Source organism: Somniosus microcephalus, chromosome 5 (genome assembly GCF_052327205.1).
Source record: "Somniosus microcephalus isolate GS21.2 chromosome 5, FLI_Smic_1.0, whole genome shotgun sequence".
In the NCBI taxonomy this organism is placed as follows: Eukaryota; Metazoa; Chordata; class Chondrichthyes; order Squaliformes; family Somniosidae; genus Somniosus; species Somniosus microcephalus.
In genome coordinates this window covers 1,303,532-1,331,321 of record NC_140991.1, presented here as the reverse complement: position 1 = coordinate 1,331,321, position 27,790 = coordinate 1,303,532, and the positions used below count along the sequence as shown (strand labels likewise).

The window sequence follows — 27,790 nt, the reverse complement described above, 5'->3', positions numbered from 1 at the left end:
GGCGTAATACTCGAGCGGGTGCGAAATTTAGCGCTCGGCACAAATTATCGCCACCTACTGCTAAATTGACCTACTTCGCCCCAGGAGGTGCTTGGAGCGCTAAAACAGGCGCTGCACGACTGTCTTAAGGCGCTAAGCCGGAGAAACGAGGCGCTACCACCGAGGGCGGGCGCAGCGCAGGTGCGGCCAGTTAGCGATTGCACGCAGACACGCTGGCGCCAGTCAGCTCTTAAAGGGGAGGTTCGATCTTGGATTGCAGCCACACCCTATGCATCGGAGCCCTGATTCTCGGCCTGGATAGACCTGCTGCCACATTCTAATGCCTAGGACCATGGAGAGGGCCAGGGAGCGAGCGCAGCGGTTCAGCGAGGGGGCCTTGCAGGTTCTGGTTGGCGCGGTGGAGCGCAGGCGATCTATCCTGTTCCCGGACAGTGGCAGGAGGCCGCTGCCCAACGACTATCGCAAAGCTTGGAGGGAGGTAGCTCACAGAGTGACCTCCTGCAGCATGGTGCCTAGGACACCTGTGCAATGCAGGAAGAAGTTCAACGACCTCACTCTGGTCATCAGGGTGAGTACCCTTTTCAGTATCCTCTTCATCCCTGCATGTCGACCTCACTTTATGGCCAAAGGGTCCTGAAAGCCCCAATGCCCAGCCCTCATCCAACACCTATGGGCCTTTCATGAAACTCACACGCACATTCAGCACTTTACACACTGTAGGGGCTATTCCACCATGGGAGGCAGTGCAGCCAAGATCAGGGCTTCACACTGTAGGGGCTAATCAACCATGGGAGGCAGTGCAACCAAGATCAGGGCTTCACACTGTAAGGGCTATTCCACCATGGGAGGCATTGCAGCCAAGATCAGGGCTTCACACTGTACTCAGAGCCCATCCTTTCTCTTGCAGGGCAAGCTGGCCCATAACAGGAGGAAGCAGCAATGGACCGGGGGAGGCTGGCCTCACCTTCAAGCCCTCACCGATCTGGAGCAGTGAGTCCAGCGGATTATGGCAGGCCGGATGATTGGCCCCGTCGCCACTGGAGATGCCGACCCCGTTCTGGACAGCAATGGTAAGGTCATCACCTTTTTGACCTCTCTCCTTCCACCTGTGCCTCACACCAGCATCCTTTGCCACTATCGAACCAATACAGTGCATTGCAGCACTCATGCCTCCCTCGCTGCCACCCTGTCCTCACGCTAAAATCACTCTTGTACCTCACTGCTTTCAGATGCTGATTCGCCAGGTGAGGAGGCGGGCCCTCAAGCTGCCACTGTGAGTGACTCTGAAGGCGATGAGGAGGAGGAAGCCGGACCATCAGTGCCACCCTCAGCTGAGGCAGCCCATGGCCATAATGGGGACACGTCTTCCCTGGAGGGGAGCAGGGGGGAATGGTCTGAGGAGGGTAACGCTCCGGGGCCCAGAGTGTCCAAGACTTCGGCGCAGCACTGGAAAGGAGTCTGGAGGACTTCGGCGCAGCACAGGCAAGGAGTCTCCAGGACTTCGGCGCAGCACAGGCGGCTTCCACGCAAGTGCTTAGTGGTGTAATGCAGTCAGTGGCTGGTCTGATGCAGACGCAGATTGAGGCCACACGAGCACTGACTGCTGCCACCCTCGCTGGATCAGGCAAGAATCGCCGGGGCCCTCGCCGCGCCACAGCAGGCCAGCAGTCTGTGCTTCATCAGATTGCTCCGCATGCTGCAGTGCTGCCCCGTGGGAGTGCCAGTGTGTCGTCCGACCAGGGAGTGGCTGTCCTCTGTCAGGATGGCAGCATTCCTGCTGCCAACACTGGCACTTCTCCACTGCAGCTGCCACCACCTGTAGGACAGACTGCTGCCGCCCATGCAGAGTTGGAGCAGTCAGCAGCCGGGCCCTCCAGGCCCAGAGCTGGTCCAGGCCGTACCTCAAGGGCATCTGCCGACTCAGTTTCTGACACTCAGCAGCCTTCCCCCAGCCTTGCTGCAGCCACTGGGGTCCCATTGCAGAGGAGCTGCAGGGTGGGAAGGGGCCAATCTCGCAAGCGAAGCAGATCACCCTCGAAGGGCAAAAAGTAGGAGGTGTGGCAAAATGCTGTTAAATGTTTTATTGAAGGCCGAGGATCGTGGTCATTTTTTGTTTACTGTTTTGTTCATTGTCTCCAGGGTGTGAGAGCCAGTTATGTGTCTGACTGCTTTTTTGGGGGTTTCTCTCTATTACTTTGTCATGCGGGAAGGGCACACAGTTTGTTAAATAAAGAAGTGTCTTTATTCAGATTGTGCATGTTTGCTCTTTGAACTATTTGTTGCCTTCACTGGCTTAGGGGTTGCAGAACGGTTCAATTCATGTTCTTTCAATGGCACAAGCCATTCCCTCAGAGGGGGCCTAGAACCGACTTGCAATAAGCCGCTGACGGACGGCCCTTGCACTTTGTGCCTCCCTCCCATCTTGGTGCTCCTCCTCCTCCTCCTCCTCTGCTGGTGCTCCAATGCCTGGTGGCAGTGGCTGAGTGCTGAGGATTGCCAGGTTATGCAGCATGCAGCACACTACAACAAATTAGGAGACTCGCTCAGGTGAGTACTGAAGGGCTCCCCCGGAATAATCCAGACAGCAGAACCGTTGCTTGAGCACGCCAATTGTGTGCTCAATTATATTCCTGGTCGCTTGATGGCTCTCATTTATCGTTCTTCAGCAGGGGTGCTGGGCGCACGGAGCGGGGTCATCAGCCAGGTGCACAGAGGATAGCCCTTGTCCCCAAGAAGCCAGCCTCCTGGGTGAGCCGAGGCTTCGAAAAGGTCTGCCACAGAAGTCTGGCGCAGGATGAAGGCATCGTGGCGGCTGCCTGGAAAGCGGGCATTGACAGCGAGTATCAGCTGTCTGTGGTCACACACCAACTGGACGTTCAGCGAATGGAACCCCTTCCGGTTGCAGTAATCCTCGGCATTCTCTTGCGGCACCCGCAAAGCCACATGCGTGCAGTCAATGGTGCCCTGGACCATGGGGAAGCCCGCTATTCTTGCAAATCCCATTGCGTGCTCTTGCTGCTTGTCCGGGGTCATGGGGAAGGAAATGTACTGACGTCTCCTTTTAAAGAGGGCATTCATGACTTGATGGATGCAGCAATGCACCGCGAACTGGGAGATATTGGCAATGTCCCCAGTAGCGGATTGGAAGTTGCCGGTGGCACAGAAATTGAGAGCCACAGTCACCTTCACTGCCACCGACAGAGACGTCCTGCTCCTCAGTTGAGGCTGTAGATCTGGCTGAAGCAGGTGGCAGAGCTCAGTGACCACCTCCCTGCTGAATCGCAGCCTCCGAAAACACTGCTCCTCAGACATGTTGAGGTATGAGAATTGTTGGCGGAAAACCCTGGGACGGTAAGGTCTCGTGTGCCGATGCCTGTTGGCCCTCCTCCATCTGGCCATGATTGGCACTCTCTCTCGGCATCTCTGTAATGGAGAAGCCCAATGTTTCCACCCATTGCAGCCCCCATAGTATGTGGCCACTCAAGGTTATGCCAGTGAAAAAGCAAACCAACTATGTACAAAGTTCTGGGCCCAAGCCAGAAGTACCTGTGCGAGCGCTGACTCAATGCAGAAAGCTCTCTCCCTTTGTTTCTCTGCAAATCTCTCTCTCTCTCTCAGAAGGAGTGGTCCAAAAGTGGCTACCACAAAGAAGCCAGGAAGAGCCCCCTTTAAATAGCGCCCCCCTAGCCCCACAGCGACTGGGAACCGTTCCAGTCAACCAGTCGCTGGGAGCGCCAGGAGGAAAGGAGGGGGGCGCCACTGAAGTTCCGGTTCGGGGCGCCCCAAGGGCGTTGCACCATGAAATGACGTCAGGAGTGGCGCGCGCAGCTGAGTGGGCGTTGCGGTTTAGCGCTGCCGCTAAATGTCTGCTCAATTTCGCGAGAGGCGCAGGTCTCGCCGCGCCCGGGTGCTAGCCGCCTCGCGCCCCACTTATCGCCCTCTTAAGGTGCTAACGGGTGGCGCAAACAACTGAATTTCTCCCCCAGAGAATTTAATGGTAGCAGTGCAGCAGAGAATAAGGTCAAAGCAAGGAATAATGGTAAAAAATTTAAATTATAGGCTCTTTATCTGAATGCACTAAGCATTTGTAACAAGATAGATGAATTAATGGCACAAGTAGAGATGAATGGGTTTGATCTAATAGCCATTACAGAGACATGGTTATAAGGTGGCCAAGGTTGGGAACTAAATGTTCCAGGGTACTTGACATTTCGAAAAGACAGGCAGAATGGAAAAGGAGGGGAGTAACCCTGATAATAAAGGATGACATAAGGACAATTGCAACAAAAACAGAAGACTGTGGAAACAAAAACACCACGGGAAAAGTGATCCAATCGTGGCTAACTAAAGAAGTTAAGGATAGCATTAGATTGAAAGAAGAAGCTTATAATGATGCAAAGAATAATACTAAGCCTGAGGATTGGGAGAGTTTCAGAAACCAGCAAAGGTGGACCAAAAAATTGATGAAAAGGGAAAAAATAGAATGAGAGAAAACTAGCAAGAACTATAAAAGCAGATTGTAAGTGTTTCTACAAGTATGTAAAAAGGAAAAGAGTAACAAAAGTAAACATTGGTCTCTTAGAGGCTGAGACAGGAGAAATTATTATGGGGATAAGGAAATGGCAGAAACGTTAAACAAGTATTTTGTATCTGTCTTCACAGTAGAAGACACAAAAAGCAATGGTGGGGAACCAAGGGTCTAATGAGGGTGAGGAACTTAACGTAATTAATATAAGTAGAGAAAAAGTACTAGAGAAACTAATGGGACTAAAAGCCAACAAGTCCCCTGGACCTGACGGCCGACATCCTAGGGTTCTAAAAGAGGTGGCTGAAGAGAGAGTGGATGCATTGGTTTTGATCTTCCAAAATTCCCTAGATTCTAGAATGGTCCCAGTGGATTGGAAGGTCGCAAATGTAACCCCGCTATTCAAGAAAGGAGGGAAGAGAAAAAACAGGGAACTACAGGCCAGTTAGCCTGACATCAGTCGTCAGGAAAATGCTGGAATCCATTGTTAAGGAAGTGGTATCAGGGCACTTAGAAAATCATAACATGATTAGGCAGAGTCAACATGGTTTTATGAAAGGGAAATCGTGTTTGAGAAATTTATTAGAGTTTTTTGAGGATGTAACTAGCAGGGTAGATAAAGGGCAACCAGTGGATATAGTATATTTAGATTTCCAAAAGGCTTTTGATAAGGTGCCACATAAAAGGTTATTACACAAGATTAGGGCTCATGGGATTGGGGGTAATATAGTAGCATGGATAGAGGATTGGTTAACGGACAGAAAACAGAGAGTAGGGATAAACGGATCTTTTTCAGGTTAGTAGAGTGCTGCAAGGATCAGCGTTGGGGCCTCAGTTATTTACAATCTATATTAATGACCTAGATGAAGGGACCGAGTGTAATGTATCCCAGTTTGCTGATGATACAAAGCTAGGTGGGACAGTAAGCTGTGAGGAGAACACAGAGTCTGCAAAGGGATATAGATAGACTGAGTGAGTGGGCAGTAAGGTGGCAGATGGAGTATAATGTGGGGAAATGTGAAGTTATTCACTTTGGTAGGAAGAATAGAGAAACAGATTTTTTTTTAAATGGAGAGAAACTTTCAAATATTAGTGTTCAGAGAGATTTGGGTGTCCTCGTGCAAGAAACACAGAAAGCTAGCATGCAGGTACAGCAAGCAATAAGGAAAGCAAATGGCATGTTGGCCTTTATTTCAAGGGCATTGGAGTATAAGAGTGAGGAGGTCTTGCTACAATTGTACAGGGCATTGGTGAGACCACACCTGGAGTACTGTGCACAGGTTTGGTCTCCGTATCTAAGGAAGGATATACTTGCCTTGGAGGCAGTGCAACGAAGGTTCACTAGATTGATTCCTGGGATGAGAGGGCTGTCCTATGATGAGAGATTGTGTAGAATGGGCCGATACTCTCTGGAGTTTAGAAGAATGAGAGGTGATCTCATTGAAACATACAAAATTCTGAAGGGGATGGACAGGGTAAATGCTGGTGGTATTGATTTAATTTAAATTAATTAAAGGGTAAGTCATGTCAGGACAGCCCAGCCCCGTGTTATGCTCCTCTTGCTCTATGTGGGAATTCAGCGGCACTGCCGGTGTCCCTGACGACCATGTGTGCCAGAAATGCATCCAGCTGCAGCTACTAGCAGACTGCATTGCGGCGCTGGAGCTGCGGATGGAAGGGCTTTGGAGCATTCACGATGCTGAGAGGGTCATGGATAACACATATAGTGAGTTGGTCACACCGCAGGTAAAGGCTGCACAGGCAGAAGGGAAATGGGTGACCATCAGGCAGAGCAGTAGAGGCAGGCAGGTAGTACAGGGGACCCCTGTGGCCATCCCCCTCTCAAACAGGTATACCGATTTGGATACTGTTGAGGGGGATGACTTGCCAGAGGAAGGCAGCAGCAGCCAACTTCCTGGCACCAGGGGTGCTTCTGCTGCTCAGGAAGGGAGGAAAAAGAGTGGGAGAGCAATAGCGGTAGGGGATTCTATCGTAAGGGGAACAGATAGGCATTTCTGTGGCCATAGACGTGACTTCAGGATGGTTTGTTGCTTCCCTGGTGCCAGGGTCAAGGATATCACTGAACGGCTGCAGGGCATTCTGAAGGGGGAGGGTGAACAGTCAGAGGTCGTGGTTCACATTGGGACCAATGACATGGGTAGGAAGAGGGATAAGGTCCTGCAGCAAGAATTTAGGGAGCTAGGTAGCAGATTAAAGAGCAGGACCTCAAAGGTTGTAATCTCTGGATTACTCCCGGTGCCACGTGCTAGTGAGTATAGGAATAGGAGGATAGAGCAGATGAATGCGTGGCTAAAGAGTTGGTGCAGGAGGGAGGGTTTTAGTTTCCTTGATCACTGGGCCTGCTTCTGGGGAAGGTGGGACCTGTACAAGTCGGACGGGTTGCACCTGAACCAGAACGGGACAAATATCCTTGCGGGGAGGTTTGCTAGCACTGTTCGGGGGGGTTTAAACTAAAATGGCAGGGGGTTGGGAACCTGAGCAGGGAGACAGAGGAAAGGGAAATAGGGATAAAAGCAAAAGATAGGAGGGAGAAAAACAAAAGTGGCAGTCAGAGAAATCAACGGTTTAAATCATACATGGCCACAGTAAATAATAATTCTAATAGGTCTAAGAGTGTTAAAAAAACAAGCCTGCAGGCTTTGTGTCTTAATGCGAGGAGCATTTGTAATAAGGTGGATGAATTGGCTGTGCAAATAGAATTAAACAAATATGATTTGGTTGGGATTACGGAAACGTGGCTCAAGGATGGCCAAGACTGGGAACTCAACATCCAGGGGTATTCGATATTCAGGAAAGATAGGCAAAAAGGAAAGGGAGGTGGGGTAGCATTACTGGTTGAAGAAGGGATTAATACAATTGTAATGAAGGATATTAGCTCTGATGATGTGGAATCTGTATGGGTAGAATTGAGAAATACTAAGGGGAAAAAAACATTAGTGGGAGTGGTATATAGACCTCCCAACAGTAAGGCGGAGGTTGGGGGTGGCATTAAAAGGGAAATTAAAGAAGCGTGCAATAAGGGCACAGCAGTCATCATGGGTGACTTTAATCTACATATAGATTGGGCCAACCAAATTAGTAACAATACTGTGGAGGAGGATTTCCTGGAGTGTTTACGGGATGGTTTCCTGGACCAATATGTCGAGGAACCAACCAGAGATCAGGCCATCTTAGACTGGGTATTATGTAACGAGAAAGGATTAATTAGCAATCTTGTTGTACGAGGCCCCTTGGGTCGGAGCAATCATAATATGATTGAATTCTTCATTAAGATGGAGAATGAAGTCGTTGACTCGGAGACTAGGGTCCTCAATTTAAATAAAGGAAACTACGATGGTCTGAGGAGCGAGTTGGGTAGGCTTGATTGGGGAATGGCACTCAAAGGGTTGACGGTGGATAGGCAATGGCAAACATTCAAAGACCGCATGGATGAACTACAGAATTTGTTCATCCCAGTTAGGCATAAAAATAAAACAAAAAAGGTGACTCAATCGTGGCTAACAAGGGAAATTAGGGATAGCATAAGATCCAAGGAGACGACGTATAAATTGGCCAGAAAAAGCAATAATCCTGAGGATTGGGAGCAGTTTAGGATTCAACAAAGGAGGACAAAGGGATTAATTAAGAAAGGGAAAATAGAATATGAGAGTAAGCTAGCAGGAAACACAAAAACTGACTGTAAAAGCTTTTATAGATATGTGAAGAGAAAAAGATTGGTGAAGTCAAGCAGATGTCCCTTGCAGTCAGAATCAGGGGAATTTATAATGGGAAACAAAGAAATGGCAGACCAACTAAATTCATACTTTGGTTCTCTCTTCACAAAGGACACAAATAACCACCCAGAGATGCCGGGGAACATAGGATCTGATGAAAGGGTGGAACTGAAAGAAATCAGTATTTGTAGGGAAATGGTGTTAGGAAAATTGATGGGACTGAAGGCCGATAAATCCCCAGGGCCTGATAATCTACATCCCAGGGTACTTAAGGAAGTGGCCCTAGAAATAGTAGATGCATTGCTGGTCATCTTCCAGAACTCGATAGACTCTGGAACAGTACCCATGGATTGGAGGGTAGCTAATGTTACCCCACTATTCAAAAAAGGTGGCAGAGAAAAAGCAGGGAATTATAGACCGGTAAGCCTGACATCGGTAGTGGGGAAAATGCTAGAGTCTATTATAAAAGATGTAATAGCAGAGCACTTGGAAAACAGTGACAGGATCGGACAAAGTCAACATGGATTTACAAAAGGTAAATCATGCTTGACTAATCTACTGGAATTTTTTGAGGATGTAACTGGTAAAATAGATAAAGGAGAACCAGTGGATGTGGTGTATTTGGACTTTCAGAAGGCTTTCAATAAGGTCCCATATAAGAGATTAGCGTGCAAAATTAAGGCACATGGGATTGGGGGCAAGGTATTGACTTGGATAGAGAACTGGTTGGCGGACAGAAAGCAAAGAGTTGGAATAAACGGGTCGTTTTCCGAGTGGCAGGCAGTGACTAGTGGGGTACCGCAAGGATCGGTCCTCAGACCCCAGCTGTTCACAATATATATTAATGATCTGGACGAGGGAATTGGATGTAATATCTCCAAATTTGCAGACGACACAAAGCTGGGTGGGAGGGTAAGCTGTGAGGAGGATGTCGTGAAACTCCAGTACGATTTGGACAGGTTGGGTGATTGGGCAGAAAAATGGCAAATGCACTATAATGTGAATAAATGTGAAATTATCCACTTTGGTGGCAAAAACAGGAAGGCAGATTATTATTTGAATGGCAATAGATTGGGAGAAGGGGAAGAGCAGAGAGACCTGGGTGTTCTTGTGCACCAGTCGCTGAAGGTAAGCATGCAGGTGCAGCAGGCGGTAAAGAAGGCAAATGGTATGTTGGCCTTCATAGCAAGAGGGTTCGAGTACAGGAACAAGGATGTCTTGCTACAGTTGTACAGGGCCTTGGTGAGACTGCACCTTGAGTACTGTGTGCAGTTTTGGTTGCCTTACCTGAGGAAGGACGTTCTTGCCATGGAAGGAGTGCAGCGAAGATTCACCAGGCTGATACCTGGGATGGCAGGAATGACGTATGAGGAGAGATTGTGTCGATTGGGCTTATACTCACTGGAGTTTAGAAGATTGAGAGGGGATTTCATCGAAACCTATAAAATTCTGTCAGGCCTGGACAGACTAGATGCAGGAAGGATGTTTCTGATGGCCGGGGAGTCCAGAACCAGGGGTCATAGTCTAAGGATAAGGGGTAAGCCATTTAGGACCGAAATGAGGAGGAATTTCTTCACCCAGAGAGTGGTGAACCTGTGGAATTCTCTGCCACAGAGGCTGGTGGAGCCCAATTCATTAAATATATTCAAGAGTTGGATATATTTCTTAAGGCTAAAGGGATCAAGGGATATGGGGAGAAGGCAGGGACAGGGTACTGAATTTGGATGATCGGCCATGATCTCATTGAATGGCGGAGCAGGCTCGAAGGGCCGAATGGCCTACTCCTGCTCCTATCTTCTATGTATCTATGTTGTTTCCCCTGGCTGGAGAGTCTAGAACTAGGGGTCACAGTCTCAGTATAAGGGGTCGGCCATTTAAGATTGAGATGAGGAGGAATTTATTCACTCAGAGGGTTGTGAATCTTTGGAATCCTCTAGCCCAGAGGGCTGTGGATGTTGAGTCTTTGAGTATATTCAAGGTTGAGATCGATAGATTATTGGGACTCATGGGGAATCAAGGGATATGGGGATCGGGCGGGAAAGTGGAGTTGAGGTAGAAGACCAGCCAGGATCTTATTGAATGGCGGAGCAGGCTCGAGGGGCCAAATTGCCGACTCCTGCTCCTAATTCTGATGTTCTTATGTTCTTGCTGTACCCCACTCTGCTCTCTCGCCATTACACATTCCATCCTTGCTCGCGCTGCCCGGCTCGATCTGAAAGGATTGTTTCAGCTTTAATTTCTCTATCTCATTGAGAACTTTGAACCCTCCTGAAGGGGTCCTGGGGGAAGCCCACATGAGAAGGCAGAAAGCAGGAAAGGATTGTCTGTTTGAACTAGAACCTGTGGAGCAAAATCTTGGGAGATGGAATGCACGGAGCCGAGCCTCGGCCACTCCAGTTCCATGGTCTCAGCCAGATGATTCTGATTGCTGATTTGAAACGGGGAGTTGATTCTCAGCTCCCGACCCAAGTCTCCCAGGGAATGAGGGAAGCAGCTAGAGTCAAACTGGACATTTGGCAGAGAGAAAGGAAGGGAGCAATGAAAGTGAGACTCATTCAGACGGTGGGACGTGTGAAAGGAATGTCTTTCCCCTTCCTATTCCACTACAATAGCCAATCGTCTGAGAACTCAAAGCGATGCATGAGGGTGAGGAGTGGGAGGAAGCAAACACACAGGAAATGAACAAACAACACCTGGCGTGTAAAATCCAATCTTTATTCAATTCATTTATTTTTGAAGCAACAGGAAACAGAGACTGGTCTCTGGGTCAGTCACACATCTCTCCTTCAGCTGCAGGTACGTCAGGTTCTCTCTGGTGTTGGGGTCAAAGAACCCCTTGGTGTCATCACCGGCATCTGAGAGAATCTTGTTCATCTCCTCATCAAACATTCCTCGCTGGTAGGCCACATTGACTGGCAGACGATGGCTCTGCAGGGGGTCAATGATGCCTCCCGTGGCAATCTGTGCCTCTAGGAGACGAATTCCATGGTCCTTGACAATCAGATCCTTCTTCAGTGCCTGGAATAAGGAGATCACATCACCCGTGTAGGGGTCTTTGTAACCAGTTACTGCTCTTTCTGCAGACAATAGCTTCTGATGGATCTCTGGGCCAACGAGACCTGCCTTCACTGCCTCATCGACAGTGACCTTCAGATTCTTCACTGGGTCAATGACAAATCCAGACGCTGCCTGAGCCTCCAGCAAGATCAAGGCTGTTCCTGGCATCAGCAGCTGTTTTTTCATGGCCTGGTAGATGCTCATCTTCTCATTGGTTGAATTCACAAGGACCCCAGCAATGCTGTCTGATCCCTTGAGATAGATCTTCACTGAGTCCAACTCACTGACATCTTGTACAGTCTTCTTACCCTGCTTCAGATCCTGCAATGTAGTTTGGTCGATGATCTCAGACTCCACCAATTCTTGTAGAGAGATTTCAGACCTGAGACCTGTGAAGGTGATTGAAGTGACTGTCTGTGTTAGAGTTTCCTCGATGATTGTGATGATGGTTGTGATGATTGTCTCCATGTCAATCTCCTTCCTTCTGTATTTCTCTATCAGCTCCTTCCACTTCTCTTCAGTGAACAGTTTGGAATGAATGAGACACCAGGCGGAGAAGCTCACTGTTGCCTTTCTAAATGCTGCTTCAGTCTCTTCTGCAGTGTAACCCTGAGGACTCTGAGATGTGAGAATAGTGGAAGACACTGAGGTGACTGTCTGTGTTTGAGTTTGCTCAATGATTGTGGTGATGGTTGTGATGATGGTCTTCATGTCAATCTCCTTCCTTCTGTATTTCTCTATCAACTTCTTCCTCTTCTCCTCGGTGAAATATTCCGAGTGAATGAGGTCCCAGACTGAGACAGTCTTCCCCTTGAATTTGCCACATGTGACAGACATTGCTTCCCCCTGAAAAGCTCCCTGAGTTTCTACAATGCTGTAACACTGCTGACCCTTCACTCTCCGGTCTGTCATCCTCAACAAACAGAGACCGGTCTCTGGGTCAGTCACACATCTCTCCTTCAGCTGCAGGTACGTCAGGTTCTCCCTGGTGTTGGGGTCAAAGAACCCCTTGGTGTCATCACCGGCATCCGAGAGAATCTTGTTCATCTCCTCATCAAACATTCCTCGCTGGTAGGCCACATTGACCGGCAGACGATGGCTCTGCAGGGGGTCAATGATGCCCCCCGTGGCAATCTGTGCCTCTAGGAGACGAATTCCATGGTCCTTGACAATCAGATCCTTCTTCAGCGCCTGGAATAAGGAGATCACATCACCCGTGTAGGGGTCTTTGTAACCAGTTACTGCTCTTTCTGCAGACAATAGCTTCTGATGGATCTCTGGGCCAACGAGACCTGCCTTCACTGCCTCATCGACAGTGACCTTCAGATTCTTCACTGGGTCAATGACAAACCCAGACGCTGCCTGAGCCTCCAGCAAGATCAAGGCTGTTCCTGGCATCAGCAGCTGTTTTTTCATGGCCTGGTAGATGCTCATCTTCTCACTGGTTGAATTCACAAGGACCCCAGCAATGCTGTCTGATCCCTTGAGATAGATCTTCACTGAGTCCAACTCACTGACATCTTGTACAGTCTTCTTACCCTGCTTCAGATCCTGCAATGTGGTTTGGTCGATGATCTCAGACTCCACCAATTCTTGTAGAGAGATTTCAGACCTGAGACCTGTGAAGGTGATTGAAGTGACTGTCTGTGTTAGAGTTTCCTCGATGATTGTGATGATGGTTGTGATGATTGTCTCCATGTCAATCTCCTTCCTTCTGTATTTCTCTATCAGCTCCTTCCACTTCTCTTCAGTGAACAGTTTGGAATGAATGAGACACCAGGCGGAGAAGCTCACTGTTGCCTTTCTAAATGCTGCTTCAGTCTCTTCTGCAGTGTAACCCTGAGGACTCTGAGATGTGAGAATAGTGGAAGACACTGAGGTGACTGTCTGTGTTTGAGTTTGCTCAATGATTGTGGTGATGGTTGTGATGATGGTCTTCATGTCAATCTCCTTCCTTCTGTATTTCTCTATCAACTTCTTCCTCTTCTCCTCGGTGAAATATTCTGAGTGAATGAGGTCCCAGACTGAGACAGTCTTCCCCTTGAATTTGCCACATGTGACAGACATTGCTTCCCCCTGAAAAGCTCCCTGAGTTTCTACAATGCTGTAACACTGCTGATCCTTCACTCTCCGGTCTGTCATCCTCAACAAACAGAGGCCAGTCTCTGGGTCAGTCACACATCTCTCCTTCAGCTGCAGGTACGTCAGGTTCTCTCTGGTGTTGGGGTCAAAGAACCCCTTGGTGTCATCACCGGCATCCGAGAGAATCTTGTTCATCTCCTCATCAAACATTCCTCGCTGGTAGGCCACATTGACCGGCAGACGATGGCTCTGCAGGGGGTCAATGATGCCCCCCGTGGCAATCTGTGCCTCTAGGAGACGAATTCCATGGTCCTTGACAATCAGATCCTTCTTCAGCGCCTGGAATAAGGAGATCACATCACCCGTGTAGGGGTCTTTGTAACCAGTTACTGCTCTTTCTGCAGACAGTAGCTTCTGATGGATCTCTGGGCCAACAAGACCTGCCTTCACTGCCTCATCGACAGTGACCTTCAGATTCTTCACTGGGTCAATGACAAACCCAGTCGCTGCCTGAGCCTCCAGCAAGATCAAGGCTGTTCCTGGCATCAGCAGCTGTTTTTTCATGGCCTGGTAGATGCTCATCTTCTCATTGGAATGTTCCAGAAGTATTCCAGCAATGCTGCTGTCCCCTTGTAGGTATTTCCTCACTGAGCCCATCTGATGAAGCTCTTCAACTGTCTTCCTGCCTTTCTGTATTTCTTCGAATGTGTCTCTGTCAATCACCTCAGAGTTCAATAACTCCTGAAGCGGAACTTTCTTTCGAAACCCATCCACAGTAATGAGTGAGTGAGTTTTGCTTTCTGTCTCTTCAACGATTGTGATGAGGGTGGTAATGATCTGTTGGATTGTTATCGTGCTTGAGCTGAACTCTTTTACAATCTCCCTTCTCTTTGTATCTGTGAGGTATTCTGAGTTGAGAAATTCCCAGATTGAGATGGTCCTCCCTTGGAATTTCCCCCTTGTAATGGGGAATGTGGCCTGTTTGAATGCAACTGCTGTTTGCTCATCTACATAACGCAGGTCCCTCAGACACAACAGGCAGAGGCCAGTCTCTGGCTCAGTCACACATCTCTCCTTCAGCTGCAGGTACGTCAGGTTCTCTCTCGTGTTGGGGTCAAAAAAACCCTTGGTGTCATCACTGGGGTCTGAGAGAACCTTGTTCATCTCCTCATCAAACAGATCTCGCTGGTAGGCCACAACGACCGGCAGACGATGGCTGTTAACGGGGTCAATGATTCCTCCAGTGGCAATCTGTGCCTCCAGGAGACGAATTCCATGGTCCTTGACAATCAGATCCTTCTTCAGTGCCTGGAACAAGGAGATCACATCACCCGTGTAGGGGTCTTTGTAACCAGTTACTGCTCTTTCTGCAGACAGTAGCTTCTGATGGATCTCTGGGCCAACAAGACCTGCCTTCACTGCCTCATCGACAGTGACCTTCAGATTCTTCACTGGGTCAATGACAAACCCAGTGGCTGCCTGAGCCTCCAGCAAGATCATGGCTGTTCCTGGCATCAGCAGCTGTTTCTTCATGGCCTGGTGGATGCTCATCTTCTCATTGGTTGACTCCACAAGGACCCCAGCAATGCTACAAGTTCCCGTCAAATACTGGTCTACAGACTGGAGCTGGGAAACCTCTTTAACATTGGTGATCCCTTGCTCTAGTTTGTTGAAGAGATTCTGGTCAATGATCTTGGACTCCAATAACTGCAGTGCAGACACTTTGCGCCTAAGGCCATGAAAGGTCACTTCCTTCTTCGTCCTCTCTGTTTGTTCGATGGTTGTAGTGACAGTGGTGACAATTGTCTCGACTGTGATTTTACCCGATTTGAAATCTTTGATAAACTCCCTGATTTGATCTTCGGTGAAGTATTCAGAATTGATGATTTCCCATAACGTCGCCGTCCGGTCCCTGAACCGGCCATATTTTACCGAAACCAAAGTCTTTTTAAAGAGCTCCTTGAATTTTTCATCGACGCAAATCTGGACTCCTTTCAGCAGCTTGTCAGTCACGATCAAGAGACAGAGACCAGTACTAGGGTCAGTCACACACCTCTGCTTCAGCTCCAGGTAGGTGAGGTTGTCCTGGGTGTTGGGGTCAAAGAACCCTCTGGTGTCATCACTGGGATCTGATAGGATCTTGTTCATCTCCTCATCAAACATTCCTCGCTTGTAGGCAACATCCACGGGAATACGATGGCCAGAGGATGGGTCAATGATGCCACCTGTTGCTATCTGAGCTTCCAGTAGACGGATTCCATGAGTATTTACAACCAGCTCTTTCTTCATTGCTTGAAAGAGGGAGAGCATGTCTCCCGTGTAGGGGTCCTTATAGCCCAACAATGCCTTTTCTGCAGACGCCAATTTATCATACACATCAGGCCCAATGACCCCTGCCTGGAGAGCCTCATCAACAGACAGCTGTTGGTCTGTCACGGGATCAATGAGGAAGCCCGTGGCCGCCTGTGCCTCCAGTAGAATGAGAGCTGCTCCTGGACTCAGTAGATGCTTCTTCATGGCTTGGTAGATGCTCATCTTTACATTGGTTGAATGAACCAGGAGACCAGCAATGCTGCCTTGGCTCTGCCAGTGTTTGCCACAGCTCCGTTGCTGGGAAAGCAGTTCCCCTGTAACATTGCCCTTGGTTGGGTTCTCCAGAGGCTCCTTGCTGAGATCGCCGGCCTTACACTGGTCACCTGTGGTCAGGGAGGAACGAACCTCTGTGGATTCACACACGGCCTCGCCATTCGTCACACGGTTTAAGTTCTCCATTGTCTCAGTGTGAGTTTCGACCTTGGTCTGGGTATTTAGCTGCCACAGGTTCTGGAGGTGTCTGCGATGCTGTGTCCACACGAGTAGCAGTAGCTGCTATTCAAAGAAACAAAAATATCATTATTGGTCACAGCTTGACTGTCGCTCCATCTCCTGAGACAGGTTTTATGTTTAATTTGAAATCACAAGCAGCCAATCAACTGTTGTAGAGCAGTGGAACCCCACGTTGCCTGATGGGACAGCTCTAGAGTATATGGTATAATATATTGGGACTATTCCTGAGTCGGGGAATAACCGTGCAATATGATGGGATGTTTCTAGAGTGATTTGAATTGAATTGAATTGAATTGAATTGAATTGAATTGAATTGAGACCAAACCGTGTAACACAACGGCCCAGCAATTTGGGCAGGGCCATTTTTGGGTACATTCCCTGCGCCTGAAAGTTGAGGCCCGATTCTCCCCAAATACTGGGGCTCGAGCCTGGTTTAATGAAGCCGGCGGGGCCTCAGAGCTCCCAGCAAAGAGCGGTGTAAAATCGGGCTGCGTCTCATGTCGCTGCGGGGCTCAGGTATTGTGGGTCCAGGGGTCGTATTGGAGCCAGGGGCTGGGTCGGGACAGGAATCGCTCGGGCTGCAATTCAGGGTTCGGGGCCAGGAGTGGAGGCAATCGGTTCCTGTAATGTGGGATCAGGAGGTGAACTCTTGCTCCTCTCCTCAGTTCCACGTTTAGGTCATTTCCTTACCTTCTTGATTGGGCCAAACCCGTGACCTGTACCACCTAGAAGGACAAGGGCAGCAGGCACATGGGAACACCACCACCTCCAAGTCACACACCATCCTTCATCGTTGCTGGGTCAGAATCCTGGAACTCCCTCCCTAACAGCGCTGTGGGAGCACCTTCACCACACGGGACTGCAGCGGTTCAAGGCGGCGGCTCACCACCACCTTCTCAAGGGGCAACTGGGGATGGGCAATAAATGCTGGCCTTGCCAGCGACGCCCACATCCCAGGAACGAATAAAAAAAGGGCCTGGATTCCCTGAGTGCAGCTGTGCTGGCTGCCTCAGGGAAAACCAATCCTGGGAGAGGAAGCCACAAACAGGCATTCGGCCCCCTATTCGCATTGGCCAAACACCTGCTTCAGCCCGGGTAAAGGGCGCATTTTTTTTTGTCCTTAACCAATATGGCGGACGGCTCACTTCCATCCGAAAATGTCCGCGCGCTTCCTGCCCGCCATATTGGGGCCTTAGTAGTCTGAGTAGCGCCTGAGAAATGAGCTCTGCGCTGACCAATTCCTGGGCCAATGAGTCGGGACTCCAGTGGTGCTGTGCATTATAAACAGGACTGTTGTCCAGTAGTGCCGTAGCGCAGACTGGAAGTAGCACTTTTTTCATTTCAGGATGTGGGCATCGCTGGCGAGGCCGGCATTTTTTGCCCATCCCTAGTTGCCCGGAGAAGGCGGTGGTGGGGCTTCTTCTGGAACCACTGGAAGCTGGGCCACTTCAGAGGGCAGTTAATAGTCACCCACATTGGTGTGGGACTGGAGTCACACGTAGGCCCAGACCGGGTACGGACGGCAGGTTTCCTTCCCTAAAGGGCATTAGTGAACCAATTGGGTTCTTACGACAATCTGACAGCTTCATGGTCACTTTTATTGATCCCAGCTTTTTATTTCAAGATTTTTAAACTAAATTCAAATTCTCAAACTGACCACAGTGGGATTTGGTCTCATGACTGCTGGATTCCTAGTCCAGTGACATAAACACTACACTACCATACCTTGTACTGTGCGACACTAACACCCTGCCATGCAATATAAAGGCTATTTTCTAGTGTATTATTATGCCATGTAGTATGTGGGGCTGATCTAGGGCTGTCCATATCCTGCACCCAGTACATGTCACACAATAGGTGATGATTCCAAAGTAGTGTCGGACTACAAAACATAATGCAGCAATTCTAGTTATGCAACCAAATGGATTGTTGTAGAGGAATTCTAGGCCATGGAAGCGTGTTCTGGAGGAGTACCTTACTATGCAATGGGATGGGATTTACTGTGCTAGTTGTGTGCCATATTATAGTAAATGGAATCTTCGAGAGCAGTGCCGTACTATCCACGGACTGTTCCAGGAGAGGGCTAGCCCATGCAGCGTACTGGGGTTGCTCTACAGTATCACCATCCCATGCAACAGATGTGTGAGATTCCTTGCAATACACCCCTCTGCTCCAGAGATACAGAGACGTGAGGTGTCATGCTGTTAACATAAGAACATAAGAAATAGGAGCAGGAGTAGGCCATTTGACCCTTCAATAAGATCATGGATGGCATAGTGGTTAGCACTGTTGCCTCACAGCGCCAGGGACCCAGGTTCAAATCCGGCCTCGGGTGACTGTCTGTGTGGAGTTTGCACATTCTCCCCGTGTTTGCGTGGGTTTTCTCCAGGTGCTCCGGTTTCCTCCCACAGTCCAAAGATGTGCGGGTTAGGTTGATTGGCCATGATAAAAATTGGCCCTTAGTGTTAGGGGGGATTAAATACGTGGGGTTACAGGGTTACGGGGATAGGGCTTGGGTGGGATGGCTGTCGGTGTAGGGACCGGGTGCTAGAGTTTGGATGATCAGCCATGATCTCGTTGAATGGCGGAGCAGGCTCGAAGGGCCGAATGGCCTGCTCCTATCTTCTATGTTTCTATGATCTTCTACCTCATCTCCACTTTTCTGTACAATCCCCATATCCCTTAATATTCAAAAATCTATCGATCTCTGTCTTGAATATACTCAACGACTGAGCCTCCACAGCCCTCTGGGGTAGAGAATTCCAAAGATTCACCACCCTCTGAGTGAAGAAATTTCTCCTCAATAACAACAGAAAATGCTGGAAAAACTCAGCAGGCCAGGCAACATCCGTGGAGAGAAAATAGAGACAACGTTTCGGGTCAAACCCTTTGTCAAGACTGAAGGCCAGGCTGGGAGAGAACAAAAGAGAAGTGAAGAGACATGAAGAGGGATTCAAAACGAGGTGAGATGGTGATGGGACTAGTGGAGACAAAAGACGGCTCTAGATTAGGTGTGAAATGCGCTGGCAGAATGGGAGACAGCTGCCATGTGGGAGAGAGAAAAGAAAAAAAGAGGGGGGGGGGGAAGGGCCAAAACAAAGGTGTGGATAAAAAATAAGTTAAAATATAATGGGGGCCGAGGTTATGATTTGAAATTGTTGAACTCGATATTGAGTTCGGAAGGCTGCAAAGTGCCTAATCAGAAGATGAGGTGCTGTTCCTCGAGTTTACGCTGAGCTTCCGTGGAACAATGCAAGAGCCCGAGTACACTGAGGTCGGAGTGGGAATGGGGCGGTAAATTAAAATGACAGGTGACCAGAAGCTCGGGGTCACCCTTACGGACTGAATGGAGGTGTTCCGCAAAGCGGTCACCCAATCTGCATTTGGTCTCCCCAATGTAGAGGAGACCGCATCGTGAGCAGTGAATACAGTATACTAGATTGCAAGAAGTACAAGTAAATCACTGTTTCACCTAGAAGGGGTGTTTGGGGCCCTGGACAGTGGGAAGGGGGGAGGTATAAGGGCAGGTGTTGCATCACCTGCGCTTGCACGGGAAGGTGCCGGGCGAAGGGGAAGGGGTGCTGGGGGTGGTAGAGGAGTGGACTAGGGTGTCTCGGAGGGAGCGGTCCCTACAGAATGCTGAAAGGGGAGGGGAGGGGAAGATGCGTTTGGTGGTGGGATCACTTTGGAGGTGGCGGAAATGGCGGAGGATGATCCGTTGAATGTGGAGGCTGGTGGGGTGAAAGGGGATGTCAAGGGGAACCCTATCGTGGTTACAGGAGGGAGGGGCAGGGGTGAAGGCAGAAGTGCGGGAGATAGAACAGGCATGGTCAAGGGCCATGTCAACCACTGTAGAGGGGAATCCTCAGTTGAGGAAAAAGGAAGACATGTCGGAAGCACTGGTGTGAAAGGTGGCATCGTCAGAGCAGATGCGGCGGAGACGGAGAAACTGGGAGAATGGAATAGAGTCCTTACAGGAGGCAGGGTGGGAGGAAGTGTAGTCCAGGTAGCTGTGGGAGTCGGTGGGCTTGTAGTGAATGTTGGTCAGTAACCTATCCCCAGAGATGGAGACAGAGAAGTCGAGGAAGGGAAGGGAAGAGTCGGAGATGGACCATGTGAAGGTGAGGGAAGGGTGGAAATTGGAGGCAAAGTGAATGAAATTGTCTAGTTCAGGGCAAGAGCAGGAAACGGCACCGATAAGGTCATCAATGAAAAAGAGGTGAGGGAGGGGACCCGAGTAGGACTGGAACAAAGAGTGTTCCACATATCCCAGGAAAAGGCAGGCATAGCTAGGACCCATGCGGGTACCCATGGCAACACCTTTGATTTGGAGGAAATGAGTGGAGTCAAAGGAGAAGTTGTTCAATGTGAGAACAAGTTCAGCCAGGCGGAGGAGGGTGGTGGTGGATGGGGACTGGTCGGGCCTCTGTTCAAGGAAGAAGCGGAGCGCCTTAAGGCCATCCTGGTGGGGGATGGAGGTGTAGAGGGATTGTACGTCCATGGTGAAAAGGAAGCGGTTGGGGCCAGGAAACTGGAAACTGTTAAAGTGGCGGAGGGTGTCCGAAGAGTCGCGGATGTAGGTGGGAAGAGACTGGACAAGGGGAGAAAAGATAGAGTCGAGATAGGAAGAGATAAGTTCCGTGGGGCAAGAACAGGCTGAAATGATGGGTCTACCAGGGCAGTCCTGTTTGTGGATCTTGGGGAGGAGGTAGAAGCGGGCTGTGCGGGGTTGGGGAACTATGAGGTTGGTGGCCGCGGGGGAAGATCTCCAGAGGAGATGAGGTCAGTGACAGTCTTGGAAACGGTGGTTTGATGTTCGGTAGTGCGGCCCTGTAAGACTTTTGTATGTTTCAATGAGATCACCTCTCATTTTTCTAAACTCTGGAGAATATAGGTCTAGTCTACTCAATCTCTCCTCATAGGACAATCCCCCCATCCCAGGAACCAGTCTGGTGAATCTTCATTGCACTCCCTCTATGGCAAGTATATCCTTCCTTAGGTAAGGAGACCAAAACTGTACACAATACTCCAGGTGTGGTCTCACCAGGGCCCTATATAATTGCAGTAAGACGTCTTTACTCTTATACTCAAATCCTCTTGTAATAAAGGCCAACATACCATTTGCTTTCTTCATTGCTTGCTGTACCTGCATGGTAACTTTCAGTGATTCATGTACAAGGACACCCAGGTCCCTCTGAACACCAACATTTCCCAATCTCTCAACAATTAAAAAATACTCTGCTTTTCTATTTTTCCTACCAAAGTGGAACTTCACATTTCTCCACATTATATTCCATTTGCCATGTTCTTGCCCACTCACTTAGCCTGTCTATATCCCCTTGAAGCCTCCTTGCATCCTCTTCACAACTTACATTCCCACCCAGCTTTCTATCATCAACAAACTTGGATATATTACATTTGGTCCCCTCATCCAAATCATTGATGTAGATTGTGAATAGCTGAGGCCCAAGCACTGATCCTTGCAGTACCCTACTAGTTCCAGCCTGCCAACCCGAAAATGACCCATTTACTCCTACTCTGTTTTCTGTCCGTTAACCAATCCTCAATCCATGCTAGTATATTACCCCCAATCCCATGAGCCCTAATACGATAGCAAAATACTGCAGATGTTGGAAATCCGAAATAACAACAGAAAATGCTGGAAAAACTCAGCAGGTCAGGCAACATCCGTGGAGAGAAATTTGAGTTGACGTTTCGGGTTTGACCCTTCTTCAAAACTGGAGAAAAGGAACTGGATCGAAGGCAGGGCTGCGATCGGACAAAAGAATAAAAGAACCAAAAGAAGTAAAAGAGATTAGAAGCTAGACGAGATGGTAATAGGCTGGGATTAGGTGTAAAGTGTACTGGCAGGGCAAAAGATAGCTGCCAGGTGTGAGAGAGAAACAAAAGGAAAGGGGGGGGGGAGGAAAGGAGTGGAAAAATATAAGTAAAAATGAAATAGGGGCCGAGGTTATGATCTGAAATTGTTGAACTCGATATTGAGACCGGAAGGCTGCAGAGTGCCTAGTCGGAAGATGAGGTGCTGTTCCTCGAGTTTACGTTGAGCTTCCGTGGAACAGTACAAGAGGCCAAGGACGGTGAGGTCCGAGTGGGAATGGAGCGGTGAATTGAAATGACAGGCGACCGGAAGCTCGGGGTCACCCTTACGGACTGAACGGAGGTGTTCCGCAAAGCGGTCACCCAATCTGCGTTTGGTCTCCCCAATGTAGAGGAGACCGCATCGTGAGCAGCGAATACAGTATACTAGATTGCGAGAAGTACAAGTAAATCGCTGTTTCACCTGGAAGGTGATCCCACCACCAAACGTATCTTCCCCTCCCCTTTCAGCATTCCGCAGGGACCGCTCTCTCCGAGACACCCTAGTCCACTCCTCTATCACCCCAAACAGCCCTTCCCCTTCGCCTGGCACCTTCCCGTGCAAGCGGAGGAGATGTAACACCTGCCCCTATACCTCCCCCCTCCCCACTGTCCAGGGCCCCAAACACCCCTTCCAGGTGAAACAGCGATTTACTTGTACTTCTCGCAATTTAGTATACTGTATTCGCTGCTCACGATGCGGTCTCCTCTACATTGGGGAGACCAAACGCAGATTGGGTGACCGCTTTGCGGAACACCTCCGTTCAGTCCGTAAGGGTGACCCCGAGCTTCCGGTCGCCTGTCATTTCAATTCACCGCTCCATTCCCACTCGGACCTCACCGTCCTTGGCCTCTTGTACTGTTCCACGGAAGCTCAACGTAAACTCGAGGAACAGCACCTCATCTTCCGATTAGGCACTCTGCAGCCTTCCGGACTCAATATCGAGTTCAACAATTTCAGATCATAACCTCGGCCCCTATTTCATTTTTACTTATATTTTTCCACTCCTTTCCTCCCCCCCCCCCCTTTCCTTTTGTTTCTCTCTCACACCTGGCAGCTATCTTTTGCCCTGCCAGTACACTTTACACCTAATCCCAGCCTATTACCATCTCGTCTAGCTTCTAATCTCTTTTACTTCTTTTGGTTCTTTTATTCTTTTGTCCGATCGCAGCCCTGCCTTCGATCCAGTTCCTTTTCTCTCCAGTTTTGAAGAAGGGTCAAACCCGAAACGTCAACTCAAATTTCTCTCCACGGATGTTGCCTGACCTGCTGAGTTTTTCCAGCATTTTCTGTTGTTATTTCCCATGAGCCCTAATTTTGTTTAATAACCTTTTGTGTGGCACGTTATCGAATGCCTTCTGAAAATCCAAATACACCACATCCACTGGTTCCCCCTTATCTATTCTGCTAGTTACAACCTCAATAAACTCGAACAGATTTGTCAAACACGATTTCCCTTCCATAAATCCGCGTTGACTCTGCCCAATCCTATTATTTTCTAAGTGCCCTGTTACCATGTCCTTAATAATAGATTCTAGCATTTTCCCTACTAATGTCAGGCTAACTGGTCTGTAGTTCCCCGTTTTCTCTCTCCCTCCTTTCTTAAATAGCGGGGTTACATTTGCTACCTTCCAATCTGCGGGAACCGTTCTACAATCTATGGAATTTTGGAAAATGACAACCAATACATCCTCTATCTCTATAGCCACCTCTTTATAAACCATAGGATGTCTCAGCCTGTAAGGGACCCACATTTACTTTCACTAATCTTTTCCTTTTTACATACCTATAGAAGCTTTGACAGTCTGTTTTTATGTCTCTTGCCAGTTTACTCTCATATTCTATTTTCCCTTTCTTTATCAATTTCTTGGTCCTCCTTTGCTGAATTCTAAAATCCTCCCAATCCTCAGGCTTACTATTCTTTTTGGCAACATTATAAGCCTCTTCCTTTGATCTAATACTATCTTTAACTTCTCTTGTTAGCCACGGTTTGAACACTTTTCCTGTGGGGTTTTTGTGTCTTAAAGGAATGTATATTTGTTGTAAATTATGTATTAATTCTTTAAATGCTAGCCATTGCTCATCTACTGTCATACCTTTTAATGTAGTTTCCCAATCTACCTTAGCCAACTCGCCCCTCATACCTACGTAGTTTAGATTTAAGACCCTGGTTTTGGATTTAACTAAATCACTTTCAAACTCAATATAAAATTCTATCATATTATGGTCACTCTTCCCTAAAGTTCCCTTTACTAGAAGGTTACTAATTAACCCTTTCTCATTGCACAATACTAGATATAAAATAGCCTGTTCCCAGTTGGTTCCTCAACATACTGATCTAGAAAACTATCTTGCATACAATCCATGAATTCGTCCTCCACAATATTACTGCAAATTTGGTTTGCCCAGTCTATATGTAGATTAAAGTCCCCCATGATTACTGTTGGTCAAGCAAGACTTTCCCTTTTGAAATCCATGTTGACTATTCATTATTATATTTTTGGTTTCTGGATGTTCTTCTATTTTCTTCTTTAGTAGGGATTCCATTATTTTCCTACCACCAATGTTAAGCTGATTGGTCTATAATTCCCTGGACATGTTCTATCCACCCATCTTAAATATTGGTATTACGTTATCTATCCGCCAGTCCTCTGGCACTACACCTTTTTCTAACAAATTATTAAATATGCGTAGTAATGTCTCAGCTATCTCTTCCCTAAATACTTTTAAAATGCGTGGATGCAATCCATCCAGACCAGGGGTTTCATCCTCTTTGAGTTTGATTTGTTTGTTTAATATATCCCCTTTTTAATTTTAAATTCACTTACCTCATTACTAATCTCATGATCCAATGTCACGTCCACCTGTTCTATCTCCCTGGTAAATACGGAAGCAAAATAATGATTTAATATTTCTGCCCTCTCTCTATCGTTACCTGTGTTATTATCCTGTCTATCCCTTAATGGCCCTATCCCCATCCCAACCCTCCTTTTTATTGATGTGCCTGTAAAATATTTTACTACGCATCTTGTTTTATGTTCCTTGATAATTTAGTTTAATAGTTACTCTTTGCCTCCCTAATTGTTTTTATGACTTCTCTCCGAACCTTTTCGTATTCTCCCTCATCATGCATGAACTATGTACTTAATGTATGCCTCTTTCCTTACCCTCAATTGTTCCTTGCTTTGTGTAAATTGGCTGCCACGTTTCCTACATTACAACAGTGACTACACTTCAAAAAGTACTTCATTGACTGTAAAGTGCTTTGGGACATCCTGAAAGGAGTTGGAGAAATGCAAGTCTTTCTTTCGAGTTCAATGGAATTCCATCAATCTGTGGGCACGGAGAGTTACAGAGACCAGCAGTAGCTGCAGCATGATGCCAGAGTGCAACATTAATTGCTGGACTATGCTCTTATATTCTATGCCTGCCTTCATTAGCCGAGGCATAGAATATAAGTGTAAGAAGTCACACAACACCAGGTTATAGTCCAACAGCTTTATTTGAAATCACAAGCTTTCGGAGCGCTGCTCCTTCTTCAGGTGAAGTGGAGAAATGCATAAAGACACAGCTTATATAGTCAGAGAATAATGTCAGATGTTTACAGGTAAGCTTGCCAACTGCCATTTATCACACCTCGGCAGAGAGATAATCACAGCAATCAAAGGTGTGAATGGTGTCCAAACAGGTCAGTCAGGAAAACATTACATCAAAGAACAATGAGGTGGGGTCACAAGGGGTCAAATATTGCAGATGCTGGGGTCTGTATGAAAAACAAAAAAAAAGACAAAAAACATTTTTTATTTTTTTTGCTGGAAATCACAGCAGGTCCGGCCGCATCTGTGTAGAGAGAACAAGCCAACATCGACTCGAGTCTGGATGACGCTGCGTCAGGTGGGGTTACATGTAGCGTGACATGAACCCAAGATCTCAGTTGAGGCCGTCCTCATGGGTGCGGAACTTGGCTATCAGTTTCTGCTCGACGATTTTGCGTTGTCGTGTGTCTCGAAGGCCGCCTTGGAGAATGCTTACCCGAAGATCGGAGGCTGAATGTCCTTGACCCGAGGTGTGATAAATGGCAGTTGGCAAGATTACCTGTAAACATCTGACATTATTCTCTGACTATATCAGCTGTGTCTTTATGCATTTCTCCACTTCACCTGACGAAGGAGCAGCGCTCCAAAAGCTTGTGATTTCAAATAAAGCTGTTGGACTATAACCTGGTGTTGTGTGACTTCTTACATTTGTCCACCCCAGTCCAACTCCAGCATCTCCACACCATAGAATATAAGGGCAGGGAGGTTATGATGGAGCTGCACAAAATGCTAGTTAGGCCACAGCTGGAATACTGTGTGCAGTTCTGGTCGCCACACTATAAGAAGGATGTGATTGCATTGGCGAGGGTGCAGAGGAGATTCACCAGGATGTTACCTGGGCTGGGGCTCTTCAGCTATGAAGAGAGACTGGACAGGCTGGGGTTGTTTTCCTTAGAGCAGAGAAGGCCGAGGGGGGACCTGATTGAGGTGTACAAAATTATGAGGGGCATAGATAGAGTAGATAGAAAGGAACTTTTCCCCTTAGTAGAGGGGTCAATAACCAGGGGGCATAGTTTCAAGGTAAGGGGCAGGAGGTTTAGAGGGGATTTGAGGAAAAACTTATTCATCCAGAGGGTGGTTAGAATCTGGAACTCACTGCCTGAAAGGGTGGTAGAGGCAGGAACCCTCACAACATTCAAGAAGCATTTAGATGAGCACTTGAAACGCCATAGCATACAAGGCTACGGACCAAGTGCTGGAAAATGGGATTAGAATAGACAGGGCTTGATGGCCGGCGCGGGACACGATGGGCCAAAGGGCCTCTTTCTGTGCTGTATAACTCTATGGCTCTAATGAAGAAGGGGCATGTGACAGGACAATAAGGCTCTTTGTATAAATATATAAAGAGAAGATAAGGAAATGAAAGCTATCAGGGACAGGCATTGTCTCTCATGGATACAGAGTTTCTGCAGAACAATAAACAGAGAGCAACACGAGTGAGCCTTCATGGAGTGGGGGGGGGCGGGGAAAAGGGTCCATGTGTTTTTTTTATTCATTCCTGGGATGTGGGTGTCACTTGCCATCCCTAATTGCCCTTGAGAAGGTGGTGGTGAGCCGCCTCTTGAACCGCTGCAGTCCGTGTGGTGAAGGTGCTCCCACAGTGCTGTTAGGGAGGGAGTTGCAAAATTTTGACCCAGCGGCGATGAAGGAACGGCCGATATATTTCCAAGTCAGAATGGTGTGTGACTTGGAAGGGAATTTGAAGGTGGTGGTGTTCCCATGCACCTGCTGCCCTTGTCCTTCTAGGTGGAAGAGGTCGCGGGTTTCAGAGGTGCTGTCGAAGAAGCTTTGGCGAGTTGCTGCAGTGCCTCTTGTAGATATAGAAACATAGAAACATAGAAGATAGGAGCAGGAGTCGGCCATTCGGCCCCTCGAGCCTGCTCCGCCATTCAATGAGATCATGGCTGATCATCCAAATTCAGTACCCTGTCCCTGCCTTCTCTCCAAATCCCTTGATCCCTTTAGCCTTAAGAAATATATCTAACTCCTTCTTGAATATATTTAATGAATGGGTCTCTACTGCCTTCTGTGGTAGAGAATTCCACAGGTTCACCACTCTCTGGGTGAAGAAATTCCTCCTCATTTCTGTCCT

General features: G+C 48.1%; 1 protein-coding gene across 1 annotated transcript; it reads right to left on the bottom strand.

Moving 5' to 3' along the window:
- Positions 1 to 10,955: 10,955 nt before the first annotated feature.
- LOC147116797 (epiplakin-like) lies at positions 10,956 to 16,280 on the bottom strand. Its single transcript, XM_085987210.1, has one exon. The coding sequence runs from the start codon at positions 16,168 to 16,170 to the stop codon at positions 10,987 to 10,989; it is 5,184 nt and encodes a 1,727-aa protein (XP_085843336.1). The 5' UTR covers positions 16,171 to 16,280; the 3' UTR covers positions 10,956 to 10,986.
- Positions 16,281 to 27,790: the final 11,510 nt, after the last annotated feature.

Coding starts and splice junctions, on each gene's coding strand:
- LOC147116797 (XM_085987210.1), bottom strand. CDS start 16,170: ATGGAGAACTTAAACCGTGTGACGAATGGCGAGGCCGTGTGTGAATCC.